The sequence below is a fragment of the Bombyx mori genome, chromosome 12 (genome assembly GCF_030269925.1).
Source record: "Bombyx mori chromosome 12, ASM3026992v2".
Taxonomy (NCBI): Eukaryota; Metazoa; Arthropoda; class Insecta; order Lepidoptera; family Bombycidae; genus Bombyx; species Bombyx mori.
The window spans coordinates 8289459-8305963 of record NC_085118.1 but is presented as its reverse complement, the minus strand read 5'-3'; the positions used below and the strand labels follow the sequence as shown (position 1 = coordinate 8305963).

At 36.8% G+C, this 16505-nt stretch overlaps 2 protein-coding genes across 2 annotated transcripts in view; both read left to right on the top strand.

Moving 5' to 3' along the window:
* Nucleotides 1-220: 220 nt before the first annotated feature.
* LOC101744805 (protein O-mannosyl-transferase TMTC2) overlaps nucleotides 221-16505 on the top strand; it is a 117761-nt gene continuing 101476 nt past the window's right edge. Inside the window, exon 1 of the mRNA XM_004929444.5 lies at nucleotides 221-519. The gene's annotated coding sequence lies outside the window, so the exon portion shown is untranslated. The remainder of the gene's footprint in view (nucleotides 520-16505) is intronic.
* On the top strand, nucleotides 6594-7481 carry LOC119629242 (uncharacterized). Its single transcript, XM_038014426.1, has one exon. The coding sequence runs from the start codon at nucleotides 6594-6596 to the stop codon at nucleotides 7479-7481; it is 888 nt and encodes a 295-aa protein (XP_037870354.1).

Here is a 16505-nt window from a genome sequence, read left to right as displayed (position 1 = left end):
GTTTGATCTAAACTTACATCTCTAGTCTGCAAATAAACAGTTCGTATGAGTTTATTTACTTTTCGTCACTTTTAAAAGAAAATTACACCGTAAGACGCATGCGTGAAAAATGAGCGAGAGAAATGTCGGAGGGAGAAGGAAGACAGTGCGACTCGCTTCGACCAATCGATTAGTCGCATAACGATAGCGGCTTCTTAAATGCAGATGTGTCGTATGTACCAACGTCAGTCGGCTACCGGCGAGCGACCGGAGCTCACGATCATGCCTAGCCGTGCGCATAAACACGCGCTCGCTATTCTTTGTAGTCAGTAACGGTCAGCCTATATAAATGATTCGCGCTCGAATGTGAACGCTTTCTAAGAAAATGACAACGGTAATTTTACCGGACACATTTAACAGAAATTACTTAAGTTTTTAGTAGACACTACAACTAGTTGTTGTCAATGGTACGGCGTGGACACTCGATTAGTGTTTAAATTAAATTATGAAGTGAACAAAGGAAGGATTGAGCGAAGAAAGGTAACAGCACCCGATAGTTTTAGAATTCACAGTCACGGTCATCATGTTTATTTTTACAATAATGTAAACAACACCATTTAGTTTGTAATTATATTTCAAGACATCTAAGTTTTATAATATTAGTTCTTCACCTTACATTAGTATTAAAATATCATGCCATTAAAACTAATTTTATTCAATAAGAATTAACAAAAATAAAAGAAATGACTTGGCGTTTGTTATTGTAATATACCTAGCTCCATTGATACTCCAATAGGGTCGATTTGTTGACGTACGAAAGATTTTTTTTTAGTTTTTTATTGCCCTTGTAGGCAAACGAGCATACGGCCCACCTGATGGTGAATGGTTACCGTCGCCCATGGACTTCAGCAATGCCAGGGGCAGAGCCAAGCCGCTGCCTACCGAATAAAGATTTAATAATTATTAGATTAAAAGAAGGAAATTTTATAAAAAACGAATATTGTTCTATTAATTTTTACTTCGCGTTACCATTTTAGAAATCGTCACACACAATTACAGTAAAATTTTAGGAGTCAAGTCTACCAGATGAGCGCTCGTAGCGAGTTCGTAGCAGTCGTAGAGGCCCGTAGAGCATGATAACGTAAACGCTTAAGATATAGAATCGGAATAACATACCGTATTGGCTCATTGGCTTTCGTGGAGGGTTCTCACCCTATCCGACAACTCATACGATGTTAACAAGCTTAAACGAAATGAATTCTTCGAATGACAATCTTCTTACGAGTTAAAATAAACTAGAGGTCCCGCAGTAGTCGAAATTCGACTATAATTAATTGGAATTGTAAGTTTGTACACTATTATGATTGTATTTTATAATTCTATAATCACAAATTTCGCCAAGGCTACACGATAAAAAAATATTAATAAAGACAAACAATATTTAATCTCAATTTGACAACAGACGTCAAGAACCAAAGTTTGACAATAAATAGTATGCATGCGTCAAATACATGGTATGTAGTGTGTGTAATGTTTTCTTTATTGATTTAATGTATCTTTTATGCATTATTTTAAAAAAAAAATATTAGCACTGTGCACTTCTTCTCTATATTCTCTATAAGTGTGTAAAATTTCATACTCCTCCGTCCGCGCAATTTTCGTAGAAAGGGATACAAAGTTTTTGCTTCACGTATTAATATATAGATTCTCCTAAAGGCTAATTTTGTTTTTCGTTTGTGAACCGTGTTTTTACTGATATCAGATTATGTTTGCGTATTCAACGTTTGTTATCGAGTTTGTGAACGTTACCGAGATTTGTTTTCATGTTTGACTTCAAACAAAATAATTTAATATATCTCCGAGGAGTTGGTCGTCTTTCGTCGTTTTCTTTATTGTTTCAATCAATTTCTTTTTCAGGTTAAAAGTTTTTTGATTTTTAATTCTACATGAGTGTATTCATCTCTTAAGCAATTACGTATGTTTTTTCCTGTACATCTTAAATAAAATGCACTCATTGTCTCACTCAAAATTAAATCAATTATTAAATTATTCATATTTTTTAATGTTATTGTTTTATTTTGTCCTTATAAAGCCATTATTGGTTATTCAAATTCAAATGTTTTCTAAGAATGAGAAAATCGCACACTTTACAATCGGACATATTAATAAAACTAAAGGGATATTATTTTAGATTGAAAGTTTAGATTTTAATTCGTTTTTGGAAAATACTAACGTCGTTTCGAATTGTTGATTTATATATTTTATTTGGAATCGTTTGGTATTCACATATATCTCAAGACTATGAAACACATACAGCACTTTTATGAGTGTCAAAAAAAAAAAATAAGGCTTCATAATTCAACCTTTGTGTCTTTATCCTGCAGCTTTAAACATCGGGCGTACTCTGATATAACTCAAGTTTTATAGCTCGTACCTCCACTGAAAATCCTGGCCGTGTTTCATAATACCTCATCAGCGGAGTAGACTGCATGTGACTTATCTATTTACATACTTTTATATGAGTAGCTATACCATTAAAATAATAATACAGTGAACGTTTTTTTTTTATTGCTTTAATGGGTGGACGAGCTCACAGCCCACCCGGTGTTAAGTGGTTACTGGAGCCCATGGACATCTACAACGTAAATGCGCCACCCATCTTGAGATATAAGTTCTAAGATCTCAGTATAGTTACAACGGCTGCCCCACCCTTCAAACCGAAACGCATTACTGTTTCACGGCAGAAATAGGCAGGGCGGTGGTACCTACCCGCGCGGACTCACGAGAGGTCCCACCACCAGTACAAGAGGTCCTACTACCAACAAAAAAGTACTTTTTACTTACAAAAGCCACTATCTGATATCTACGATATTCTTTAATCATTGAAGCCGTTCATGAATGAAATGTATTGGGTATGAATTTACATACTAAAAATTGTTAGGTATCTGTTAAAGGATTTGCTTTCTGGCATATTCACATCGCTCGATACGAGCGTACAGGGCGTGTTTTGCTTTATTATTCCATGAGAGCTTTAATCCCGGATTTGCTGATCTTAGGTCTACCATTTTCTACAAGGCTTTAAATCAAACATAGGATCTGTCAATCTGTCGAATAAAAAATATAACTAAACTGCAATACCCGTATAATGTAAGACGAATTAGGAAGTCGTCGTGGCCTAACGGATAAGACGTCCGGTGCATTCGTGTTGAAGCGATGCACCGGTGTTCGAATCTCAGGCGGGTACCAATTTTTCTAATGAAATACGTACTCAACAAATGTTCACGATTGACTTCCACGGTGAAGGAATAACATCGTGTAATAAAAATCAAACCCGCAAAATTATAATTAGCGTAATTACTGGTGGTAGGAGCTCTTGTAAGTCCGCATGGGTGGGTACCACCGCCTATTTCTGCCGTGAAGCAGTAATGCGTTTCGGCTTAAAGGGTGGGGCAGCCGTTGTAACTGTACTTGAGACCTTAGAACTTATATCTCAAAGTGGGTGGCGCATTTACGTTTTAGATGTCTATGTGCTCCAGTAACCACTAAACACCAGGTGGACTGTGAGCTCGTCCACCCATCTAAGCAATAAAAAAGTTACCGAAAAAAGTATCATTCAATCCGTTATAAACTAAAAACAACTTTCACCTGCACGACTTTAGAATCAAGGTCGAACGGATTAGTGGGACTACATATGTACATATATTAAACAAAGTTGAATACAACTGAAAGTTTCAATGTTGCCGTCGGTCGATTTCAGTGGGACCAATAAGTAATCTAGAACTGCAAGATTGATTAGCCACTGATTGGCGCCGTGTACGTCGGTAGGGGACCGGTTATTAAATTGATGGAAATTGATTTTGTTTATGGGCCACATAACACCGGCTGTTAATAGAATGAAACGGTTATTGCAGGTAAAATTGGACGGTCGATTCGTAATGTTACGGCTTATAGTCTGGTTTTATATTTTATCGTTGTTTGTTATATTAAAACGCGAACAATTTAAATGGATGTTTGATTTAAAATTAAGAGTAAAAACGATTTTGGTAGAGAGTAAGTTTTAGTAAAAAATTACGAGTACTTTGTTTTTTAACTTACAAATACTAAGCCCCGATGTGCTCTGGTGGTTTCACTTATTTATTAATAATTAAGGCTATGGATATATACTCGGAGTTTCCCTGCGAGATCAAATCAGAAATGAGGAGATTCGCAGGAAAACCATGGTAACCGACATAGCCCAAAGGATTGCGATATTGAAGTGGCAGTGGACAGGACACATTGCTCGCAGAACGGATGGCCGTTGGGGCCAGAAAGTTCTAGAGTGGCGACCGCGTAATGGAAGACGTAACGCGGGTAGGCCTCCCACAAGATGGGCTGACGATCTATGGGGATCCGCTGGATGCCGGCAGCGCAGGACCGGTCTTTGTGGCGAGGCTTGGAGGAGGCCTATGTCCAGCAGTGGACATCCATGGGCTGATAAGAAGAAGAAGGCTATGTTAAATAAAAAGAAAGAACATTCGCGAATATTGTAGAGATGCTATTCGTGGCCATGTATTTTCACATTCTAATCATTATGCTACATTGAAACAGTTTTGAATATATGCATAAACTTATTCATTCAAACTCAGAAATTCGGAACTGAAAAAGTCAGTCGTCCTTGACCCTGAAAACTGTGAAGTATTCAAAACGTTGAAAATAATGTAATGACGATAAAAAACGCGAGATTGAGTCGTAAAAGTGATTTAATAAAAAACTCGCGAAAACCGAAGAAAATACAAAATACTATTACAAATAAACTTATATACTCGTAAATGAAACGTCAGATTATTATATTATATTACAGGAAACCACATGCGAATTAGTTCAGTCAGTGTATAAATGAGCACGTACACATGCTATGTACAGAATTATTCAAGATCTTTAAAGCTCACAAACAGTCCAATTCTGTGATACTTTTTCGAGTTTCCATATAATATATTCCATATACATATTATTATATATATATTTTGGATTCAGATATGTATTATTTCTTTATTTCGGATTTGGAAAAATATTATTCCCTTATTTAAATCATAATACTTATATATGCGATTTTTTTTTGCAAGTATACATACAGGGTGTTTAATTGCTGTTCTTAATAAAACATACATTTCAAGGCGTCTTGGCCTTAAGGATAAGATGCCCGTTGTGCTCGCATGAGGCGAAGCGACTATGTCGTTGTTCAAAATAGCTTTGTCTATTTGAGTGTCAGTATCCTCTTAGTGCTAGACAGGCAATGATACCAAGTGTCCCAACGAAAAAAAAAGCTTGTTTTTTTCAATATAATAAAATTAAATATACCAATAAAGGAAGTATTTTCAAATTTCTAATACAAAAAAGTATTTACTGATATCCACCATCTTTATTCGTGAATATCCTTATGAATAATTTTGTGTCATTTGTTTGCGTTAGTGCGTAGAATTCGGCGCCGGGTATTTTCGAGGTATATATAGCATACAATTTGAGGGATTGGTAGGCGTGTGCAGAAGGGAGGAAATTGTGCGCGGCAGTATTTCCTAAACGCTTTACCCGTAGGATGGTATCATATTGATGAAAAGCAATAAGCTATGAATAATAGAAAAGTGATGTAGATCAAACAATTTCTTTATAATGTACTAATCTTCGAATCGATATTCTTCAATTGGGTGACGACTCATCAGAGTATGGGCAGCAGCGCTCTCTGCGTATTGTATCAACGAGCTACGATTATTGACCGGAAATTGCTGGTTAGCGCATATTTTAGGTCTGCACATGTCTACCTATCGTGAAGGAGTTATGCGTTCCAGCTTGAATGATGGGGCCAGTGACGGATTTAGCCTGATGCCGCATTAGGCCCTGTTTATCGCCCCGCTCTTAATATTAGAATAAATTTTATTAATTTTGATCCAATATTTTTATTTTAAATTTAAAATAGTTGTATATATTTTTTTATAAAAAATGATCTGAGCTCAAAAAAAAGGTATATCATGCATTAAAAAGTGGTGAACATTTCAATACAGATCTGTCGGTCGCTTTGGCTTTGATCGACAGAGTGATTTTATTGGCGCTTAAGAAATAGAATAGGAGTATGCACTAAATGCTTTTAAAGGAAGATTTTATCTGCTTTATTCTGCTAGAAGGTGAAAAATGTTTGGTAGCTTTAGACTTAACATTATATTATGTATAAACTGTAAAGGACTTAAATTAATTCATTCCCACTGGAAGCACATAACTTTGTACAATTTGTCCTAGTTTCGGCCCCACGGTGTTTCAATTTGGATGAAGATAGAGAATCGAACTTTAGTATAAACTTTACAGGATCTTATTTTTGAATATTTGCCTTAATTACAGGTTGATTGCAAATAGTCAATTACTTTTAGGACTATCCATTTATTTATTTATTTATTGCTTAGATGGGTGGGGGAGCTCACAGCCCATCTGATGTTAAGTGGTTACTGGAGCCCATCGACATCTACGACCTAAATTCGCCTCGTGGCCACCTAAGAATACGCATGCTTGTCTCGCTTCGTCTCTTAATCAGTTTCTCAAACTTTTATAAATATTTTAACTTTTTGTTATTATCACTATCACTTCTTAAAATGCATACCTGTGCGAATTGTGGTACTCAACACACCGACGGAACAATATGCAGCATTTGCAAGAATCATTATGATTTTCCATGTTCTGGAGTGACGGAATCCGGCTATCGCAGATTAGGTGAACGGAAAAATACCTGGCGGTGCCTGAAGTGTAAAGGGCCGCAGGACTCAATACAGGAACAACTTAGTCAAATCCTATCTCGACTGGCTCCGTTAGCAACGGTGGTGGATGACATCAAGAGCATCAAGGCTGAAATAGGCGATCTCAAGAATTCCCTCGAGCTGGCATATCAACTCACTGGTGATCTCTCGAGCACGGTGAAGGACTTGGGCTCTAGAATATGTACAGTGGAAAAGATCGGCAGTGAGGTTCCTGCTCTTCGTGACGAAATTACCAGATTGAACAATGAGCTACAGGACCGGGACCAGTGGGCCCGTGCGAATAACGTGGAGATCCGTGGTATACCGGAAAAGAAGGGTGAAAATCTATATGATGTCGTCAGCTGTATCGGTCAACTTTATAATATTTCCATTAAGAAAGAGGAGATTAATTACATTGCACGTATCCCAACTCGTGTGCTGAAGGCTGAAAAATCTATTATTGTTGCATTCAACAATAGGTATCGCAAGGAGGAACTTATCGCTTTAGCTCGTAAAATTAAGAAGAACAGTCTCTCGGACTTGGGTATACAAGGAGAGGGAAGTTTTTATCTGAACGACCATTTGACGCAGCGTAATAAAACATTATTAAACAAAGCAAAGTCGCTCGCGAAGGATAATAATTTCCAATATATTTGGGTAAAACATTGTAAAATAATGGCCCGCAAATCAGATACATCCCCGATATTTTTTATAAAAGAGGAAAGGGATCTGAAGAAGATAACCTGAATAATAATCAATATTTCTTTTTATTAAGTATTTTTTATCACACAAAATTTATTTTCTTTTCATTATTCTTTAAAGTTTGCTCTAATAAGAAGTCAACTGTTAAAAGTTTGAGAGCCGCATGCAACCTCGCGCATTATTATTACCTATATTTTTATTATTACGAAGTGTGCATCCAGTTCAGGTACGTAAGTTCAGCTATATTCATACGTTTATCGTTATGCATTACGTCGCTTAGCCATGTCATAGTGCACATTATCGCTTGCGTTTTGCTACTTCGGTTCCGCTCATTATCGCTTGATAAGTGTGAGCCGATCGTGCTCGAGCGATCGTGTGCGATGCCATGTAAGTTTTTTTTACTACCCTATTCTTACAATATTAAAATTAAATTTTATTTGTTAAATGTATTACTTTTAGGATTTCAGTATTTACTATTTCTACAATATCGTTTTGTGTTGCTGAATTACTTTGTTCGTGAAATTGATTGTCTTGGTACGTTTATTAAAATCAATTTATATTATTCTTTATTATTGTTCATAATATTACATTTAAAATTGCTTATTTCGATTTATTTCAGCTATTGTATCAAAATTCTTATCAAATGGCTAATGTAAAGCTTAGTATTTATTATCAAAACACTAGAGGGTTACGTACCAAAACAATTGATTTTAAAAGAAATGTCCTACTTAATAAATATGATGTTATCTTAATCACGGAAACTTGGTTAATGGATAGTATTGGTGACTGTGAGCTGTTCGATGATAGGTACATTGTGTTTAGACGGGATAGAAATTATATAGCTACAAATGAATTGTATGGTGGAGGCGTACTGATAGCGATACGACGCGATCTTACGGCGTCGCGCCGCCCGGAATGGTCGTCTTCTGCCGAGGATATATGGGTTACGGTGACATTCAATACTAAAAGTCGTGGTGTTGTAAATATACACTTTTGTTCCCTCTATTTATGTGATGAAAACCTTGGCTACAACTTCAATTCTCAGCTAACCAACTTTACAGACAAACTCTCTCTAGCAATGGACTTATGCCCTAATGATACATTTATAGTTACCGGTGATTTTAATATGAGAGATATCAAATGGTCTTTTGACACTGACGAAGATTTTACACAGCCACAGGGCATTAGTGGGCATGCGCAAATCTACTTTTTTGATGTCTTGGCAGAATGTAATTTCTATCAATTTAATTACTGTTATAATATTAATAATAGGGTACTTGATTGACCATTCTAACCGGCGCCATCTAGGCGGGCTTCGGATAGCCTGCCGACCGAGAGGGCTGGTGGTCGTGGCGCCGACGACCGCCAGTCCGGCGTCCCGAGGGGGAGGGTGATGAGAGAGATGTGCTCCGCACTAAACGCTTCACTTTCCCCCCTTTGCCTTTTCATGAGTTTTGTCTCATACGAGGTTTGGACGTTGGTTGTTGAGAGACAGGAGGTTTTAGTCGGTTCGACTCCGACATGCCCCGCCCTCCATCCCCAGTGAAGGGCGGAAGTCCGGCGATTTCCTCCTGACAAAAAAAAAAAAAAAAAAAAAGGGTACTTGATTGGGTTTTATCGAACTCAAAGCTTGAAATCAGTGCTTGTGACGACCCTTTAGTGAAGGAGGATGTTCATCATAAATCGTTGAATATATTTCTGTCTTTAACTGACATAAAACAGTTAATAGTTCAACCTAGGTTAAAGTATTGCTTCCACTCTGGAAATTTTGAGTCTATTAACTCGTCACTTGCGGATACAGACTGGGACAGCTTTTTACTAAATTTTTCCATTGACGAGGCTCTCGATAATTTTTATAAGATCTTATATGACGTAATCGATAAGCACGTTCCTCGAAAGTATTATGCTCCTAGTTTGTTCCCACCCTGGTACACATCCCCGTTAAAAAAAGTTAAGAAGGAAAAATACAAGTTTTTGAAAAAATACCAGAAATACAGCAATACTGACGATTATGAAACCTTTTCTCTCCTCCGTAAGAGAGCTAAAATATTGGAAGATGATTGTTATAGAGCTTATATCGCGTCGGTCGAAAGTTCTATCTTAAAGGATCCTAAGTTCTTCTGGAGATTTGTTAAAACTAACAATGGTAGCGCAAATAACCTTCCTTCTACTCTCACATACGAAGGACAAACAACTGACTCTGGGGACGTTATCTGTAATATTTTTTGTGAATACTTCCAATCAAATTTCCTTAATACTGCTACAGCTGATCACAGTACTGCTGACCAGCTCCTGGGTGTTAATACAAACATTGCACACTCTGACTGCATATCCAGTATTGAAATTGATCCGGCTGAGATTTTGAAACTGCTAAAGGCTTTAGATCTGTCAAAAGCAGCAGGTCCTGATAGGATTCCACCCCTATTCATAGTTAGGTGTTCTGAGAACCTGCTTGCACCATTGGTCATACTTTACCGTAGGTCAATTCATGAAGGAATCGTACCTGTGATCTGGAAATCTGCGTTCATAACACCTGTTCACAAAAAAGGCAATAAAGAAAATATAAAAAATTATAGGCCTATATCCAAATTGTGCTTATTTGCTAAACTGTTTGAACGAGTTGTGTATTCACAGTTGTACGCTTTTTTAAAACCTACCTTCATAGCGCAACAACATGGTTTCTTGAAGAATAGATCGACTACCACTAACTTAGTTACCTTCACGGAATATCTCACACGTAATATGGATTCTGGTGGTCAAGTTGATGCTGTCTTTACTGATTTCAGTAAGGCATTCGACCGCATCGATCACACGATTCTGCTACAAAAGCTCTTTAATGCTGGAATTCATGGTAGTCTCTTCAGGTGGTTTTCTTCTTATGTTGAAAATAGATCACAAAAGGTTGTGGTCAACGGACATGCTTCTTCCTGGGGAGGGATCCCTTCTGGTGTTCCTCAAGGGTCTCTGCTCGGCCCGTTGATGTTTAATATCTTTATAAATGATATAGGTACATGTTTTCGGTCTTCGGACTTCCTCTTGTATGCGGATGACATGAAAGTTTATAGAAAAGTTAACTCTTCCAATGATTGTCAGATGATACAGGAGGATCTTTTAAGGCTCGAGGAATATTGTCACCTTAATAAATTAGACCTCAACGTTTCGAAGTGTTTTGCCATGACCTTCACACATAAGACTACACCTGTTAAGTTCACATATCAGCTTATAGGAACCAATCTGGCAAATGTAGATGAATTTTGCGATTTGGGGGTAACACATGATAGGAAACTGTCTTATGAGAAGCATATAGACAATATAGTGAAAAGAGCCTATATATCATTAGGTTTTATCAAGCGGCTTGGTGCGCAATTTACTAGTGCTAAAATTTTTAAGGTGCTGTACTGTGCATATGTGCGCAGTATCCTAGAGTATTGTTCGCAGGTATGGAATCCGCGATATAAAATTTATATAAATAGATTGGAGACCGTACAGACCAAATTCATGAGGTTTCTTCAATTTAAAACTAAAGTGTATGATCCCGACTACGAGACGAGATGTAGAAGGCATCACATACTTCCACTGGAGGAAAGACGTAGGATAGCTGATATTGTTCTTTATAGCAAAATAGCTCAGTCTGAGGTGGACTCGTCTTATCTTCTATCGTTGTTATGTTTAAGGGTGCCCCCGAGAACCATAATGCGCGAGAGCCGTCAATCATCTCGTCTCGGAGTACCTCGTGGTGGTACAAATTACAGACGTAATGCATTCTTTATAAGAGCTGCTAACAGTTTCAATGCTCTAGCTGACTTCTCTGAACTGGACATTTTCAACACTTCTACTAAGAGTATTAGGAGAACATTAGTCAGTCGATGGTTGAATGCAAATATTTAATTAATTATTTTCTATTTACTACGTTTTTCTGTTTTTTTTTTCTCAAACTGTTTTATTTTTGTTTTAGTTTTACGTTTTACTTTAATTATTTAATTCTAGGCGATGCGACGCCACAATCGTTTATACTTTATAGTTATTTAAATGCGGAGACATTTAAATGGTGTTTAGTTGTAAGGTTAGAGTTTACATAGTTTAAGTTCACTGTTTGTCTTCCTAATAAAATAAAATAAAAATAAAAAAATAAATGCGCCACCCACCATGAGATATAAGTTCTAAGGTCTCAGTATAGTTACAACGGCTGCCCCACCCTTCAAACCGAAACGCATATAATTGTTATTATTATGCTGTCATATTTGTTATACAAAACATAGAATATCAATACATACAATTTTTAAAAACAATAAAAAATTATTTAATAACATTATATAAAAACAATTGGTTATGAATAAATCTTAATATAATAAGTTAAAGAAACTTGGGATGAATTGTTACCAATGTGTAGCTAAAATCAATCAAAAACCATTATTAATGATACATTACTAACATGAATTTGATTTTATATATTCATAAATTTGTTAATTTGCTTGAATAAAATTAAGCCGTATCGTGGAAAAACTCCAATCGTAGAATATAAAATTCTGTTCAGTAAAAAAATCGTTTTCGATACACTGCATTATTTTCTCGATCGTTCGTGCGTGGAATTAAATTTCCCAAAGTTCTTGTATATAACATACTGTGGGCTTCTTATAATGCTTCGCAAGTTTACAAATGAATAATGCCGTCATAACATAGACGCGCACAGAAACGGATTCCAGGATTTCAAGTGGGGGACTATTTTTTTTTTTTTTATTGCTTAGATGGGTGGACGAGCTCACAGCCCACCTGGTGTTAAGTGGTTACTGGAGCCCATAGACATCCAAAACGTAAATGCGCCACCCACCTTGAGATATAAGTTCTAAGGTCTCACGTATAGTTGCAACGGCTGCCCCGCCCTTCAAACCGAAACGCATTACTGCTTCACGGCAGAAATAGGCAGGGTGGTGGTATCCACCCACGCGGACTCACAAGAGGTCCTACCACCAGTAATTACGCAAATTATAATTTTGCGGGTTTCATTTTTATTACACGATGTTATTCCTTCACCGTGGAAATCAATCGTGAACATTTGTTGAGAACGTATTTTATTAGAAAAATTCGTACCCACCTGAGATTCGAACACCGGTGCATCGCTCAACACGAATGCACCGGACGACTTATCCGTTAGGCCACGACGACTTATAAAAAAATAGTATACATTTCTTGTTCTAATGAACCCTGTATTTTATACAGAGACTGGATCGATGGTAAACAATATTAGAGGATGTTTATTGGAGTCTTATTTATTGAAACTAATAGGCTTAGTACAAAATATAGAGCCTGTTTTGAAGAAGCAATTTTAAATCTGGCTATAAAGTTTTTGAAGGGGTTTAAGAGGGAACTCCTTCTTACTTGTATTTCTTGTAAATAATAGTATAAAAGAAGCCATGCGCCAGTTTGAAGCCACGCGCATGTTCTGATGGTATTTATCGCAATACTTCGCTCTCTGTTTAGAGTGAAATCAAAACTTTTTTAATTCACCTTTGTTTCGTTTGAATTCTTTTGTTTGTAATGTGGCCCTTCAAGCCTTTTTTTATTAACAGGGAATATGTAAACTTTTGAATTTATGAGTTTTTCAGCAAACTAACGGTAGTGAAAGAAGGTTTTAAGGAAAAGCTAAGTCTAAATATTACAACAGTGTACAGTAAATATAGTGACAAATACCTCAAGGCCTCAAGGTAAATAGATGGTCGCGGTAATATCACTTAACAGAAGGGTGGCCGTGTTCACAATTTTTTGTTGTAAATAAAATATAATAATAAGCCCACATAAATACACATCTACGTCTGAGCAAATCAGAACATTAGTACAAAATAAAATATTCATACACATATATATTGTGTTTATTTTATGTGGTTCCGTAAACAACATTCATTATTTTGTATTTGTCATTATTAGTTACTCCTAAATAATTCGAAATATTACAGGTCCAAAGCCATGTCTGTTCGAGAAGTTTTTTTTTTTTTTTGTAAACGTCATGCCTACAGGTAGAGTCGGGTAATAATACATTCCGCTGAGGTTTCGGAAACGCTGCGTCTATTCATTTCGCTCGAGCTTGTACTAGATACTAATTTCCGATGAAATTGTGCGTTCTCGCGGGTGTAACGAGCCGCACTGAGAAATTTATAGCTTACAAAACGACGTTTACCTTTTGAATTGAACGTTAATCTTGTGTGAAAGAATCAACGTAGTGGAGGAGCGTGAGTGCGTGTGATCTCGACGCGTGTTACTGTTTCCCGTTTTATTTTTACTGCTTCGAATCGAGGCTATGGTTCATTGGGATGGGTGTCACTTCCGCAGAAGTGTTCCACTTGAGACTGTTATTCGTTAGACGGTAAATTGGGTTAAATCATATTTAAAATTTTACTTTAGTTCCAAACTTTCTATGCTTTGTAGATTGATTGGTGAAATGTTTTTTAAAATGTCTATTATGGCAGTTGGCCATACATTTGTTTTTAAATATTTAAAGGGTTATGTTTTTAACAAAATATTAGTTAAATGATGTCATTTTGTAATCGTTTGAAAATAATCGGGTGTGGTTTTTAAATTTGCATTTTTGTATAAACGCAAAAGTAGGTACCTACGTACGTAGTCAATATTACTGCTTACCTAATGTTACGCGGTTATTAGTGTTAGAAGAAACAACGTCTGCGGTAAGTTCATTCTGACCCAGCGGGATATTCCGGGACACCGTCGGCACCACCTGGGCGGTCTTACCGAAACAGCCGACGTTCCAGAGTCTTCGATTCGCCTTGAAGGCTATGTTGAGCGGGCGTTCTTGGGATGATAGGTTTACCGAATGAGTCGCGCGTCTGGTTGCAGTGTTAACCGCGGTAAGTCCCTTATATCGCTTGGGTTCTGACCTCAGGGGATCGGACGATTGGGCGAGAGTGCAGGGGAGTCGCTTTATAGGTAGGGTCCTAAATACTATCCTTAGGCCCGCGGTGCGCTCCTAACGTCTGCGGACTGAACAGTCCCACATATCCTGCTTGCTCCTTGGGTCGAGGGCAGGCCCAGAAAAAAAGAAGGTTTACAGAAAGGAAAAAAAAGCGTATATGGTATCTTGTCTGTTTTCTGCTGTAAAGCATTCATTTGTTCCCGATTTAATGAGCCCATCGTTATAACCGTTATAGCGATTCCGATCTCAGGTTTTTTTAATTTTTTTATTGCCCTAGTAGGCAGTCGAGTAGATACACCTGATGGTGAGTGGTTACCTTCGCTCATGCACGTCAGCAATACTAGAGGTAGAGCAAAGCCGCTGCCTACCTCAGGGTGCTCTCCGTAAGAGTTGTTTGAAGAAGGACATGTCACAGCGGTCGCGAGCTCATTCCAAAGCCGGATGGTATGTGGCAGAAAAGATATCTGGTAATGTACTGTGGACGACGAAAGCAGTGATTCTAGATAGTATGGATGAACTTTGCTCCGGTTGTGGGCGGTGCGATGGCCTGTAAGTTCGCAGCAGCACTCAGTGTTGTATTCTCTATTGGCTCCGGTAACAATGTTATTGAGTTAATATACTAGTATTTTGCTAATAGCGTGTCTAAGTGTATATCTAAGACTTAGTGTATAACTGGGTCACACAAAATAGGTATTATCTTTAGGGTGGCCTAACTGTATAAGTGAGCCATAATTATCTCTGTATTATTTTTTTATACCGATCCCTAAAATGTTTTCTTTCAATTCTTTGCTAGGTTTTTGAATTTTTTCGTCGAAAACGTTCGAAGGATAAATTAATTATTCATCAATAGACATGGTTCTTAGAAATTATTTTAGGCTAGCGTTTTCAATTAATGTATTTTTAAATAACTTAGTTGGTTTTTGTTTCATATTCAATTCATTCATCATCATCAAACATCATATTCATTGTAATAATGTAAAATTTATGAGTTATCCTAGAATAATATTTAAATTTTAAATGGCTAGTTATACAAATTAATTGTTTTTTTTTGTGCTCGTAATATAAACGAAATTATAGCAGTTATAATGTAACTGAGCTATTTTAAACAGCTATATTAATTTAAGGTGGTATTTTTTATACAACTCAACTGTGTTTTCTGAATGTTTAAAAAAAAAAAGAAAAATATATTGAAATTAGAAAAGCACAATGCTTTAAATTCTAATTTATAAAGCTTAAAGCTTGAGCAGTAAATGTAATTGGTTCTTTCACATTGGTTCACAAGATCTAGGTTTTATTTATATTATCTTAGATAATGTGGTTTTTATTTCTGTCAGCCACAGAGAGGAGGTAGGTTGGCATAGTGTGCTGTTATACTCGGATAATGCTGTTGCCCATTTTGTGAAGAACTCCTTAACAACCTTTTATGACACCTAAGGGACGAGATGAGGTGTTATTCTTTTTATACGCGATAGCACACGGCTAGAGTGCATTGCTCGAAGAACTGATGGCCACTGGAGCTAAAATGTTCTCGATTGGCAACCGTACACTGAAGACGCAACATAGATAGGCCTCTCACGAGGAGACCAGACGATCTGCGCGTAAGTCTCCTGGATGTGGGCTGCGCAGAACCGATCATTATGGGGGAGTAGTCACTGAAACTTGGAGAAGGCCTTTGTTCAGCAATACAAATTTGTGGGCTGATGACGCTAAGTGTTAGTGTTTACTTCACAATTTGTTTGAATTAATTATGCACCTAGATTAAAATTATATCTCATTCATAAAATATTCGTGTTGCAAATAAGTACCACAATTTATAGGATGATTGATCGATGAGTGTGTGAATGATACTTTTTCCCGGTCTTGAGGAGACAATATTCTTAATGAAGTGTTTTTATTTCAAAGAAGATTTGAAAAGCCTCAAGCTGCTTATATGTGTACTAAAACTGCAGGCTGCTGATATTAGTGTGATGTAAAACTATTTTCATCAGTTGCAATGTGGATACACTATCTGTCTATCTACTATTATATAATATTATATATTATTTATCTACTATTATATATACAAAACAATCGAGTAATCTAGAACTTGGTCTTTGGTTTCTATGGGACATTTTTCATTTACGTATATTATTATTTTTCACTTAGCT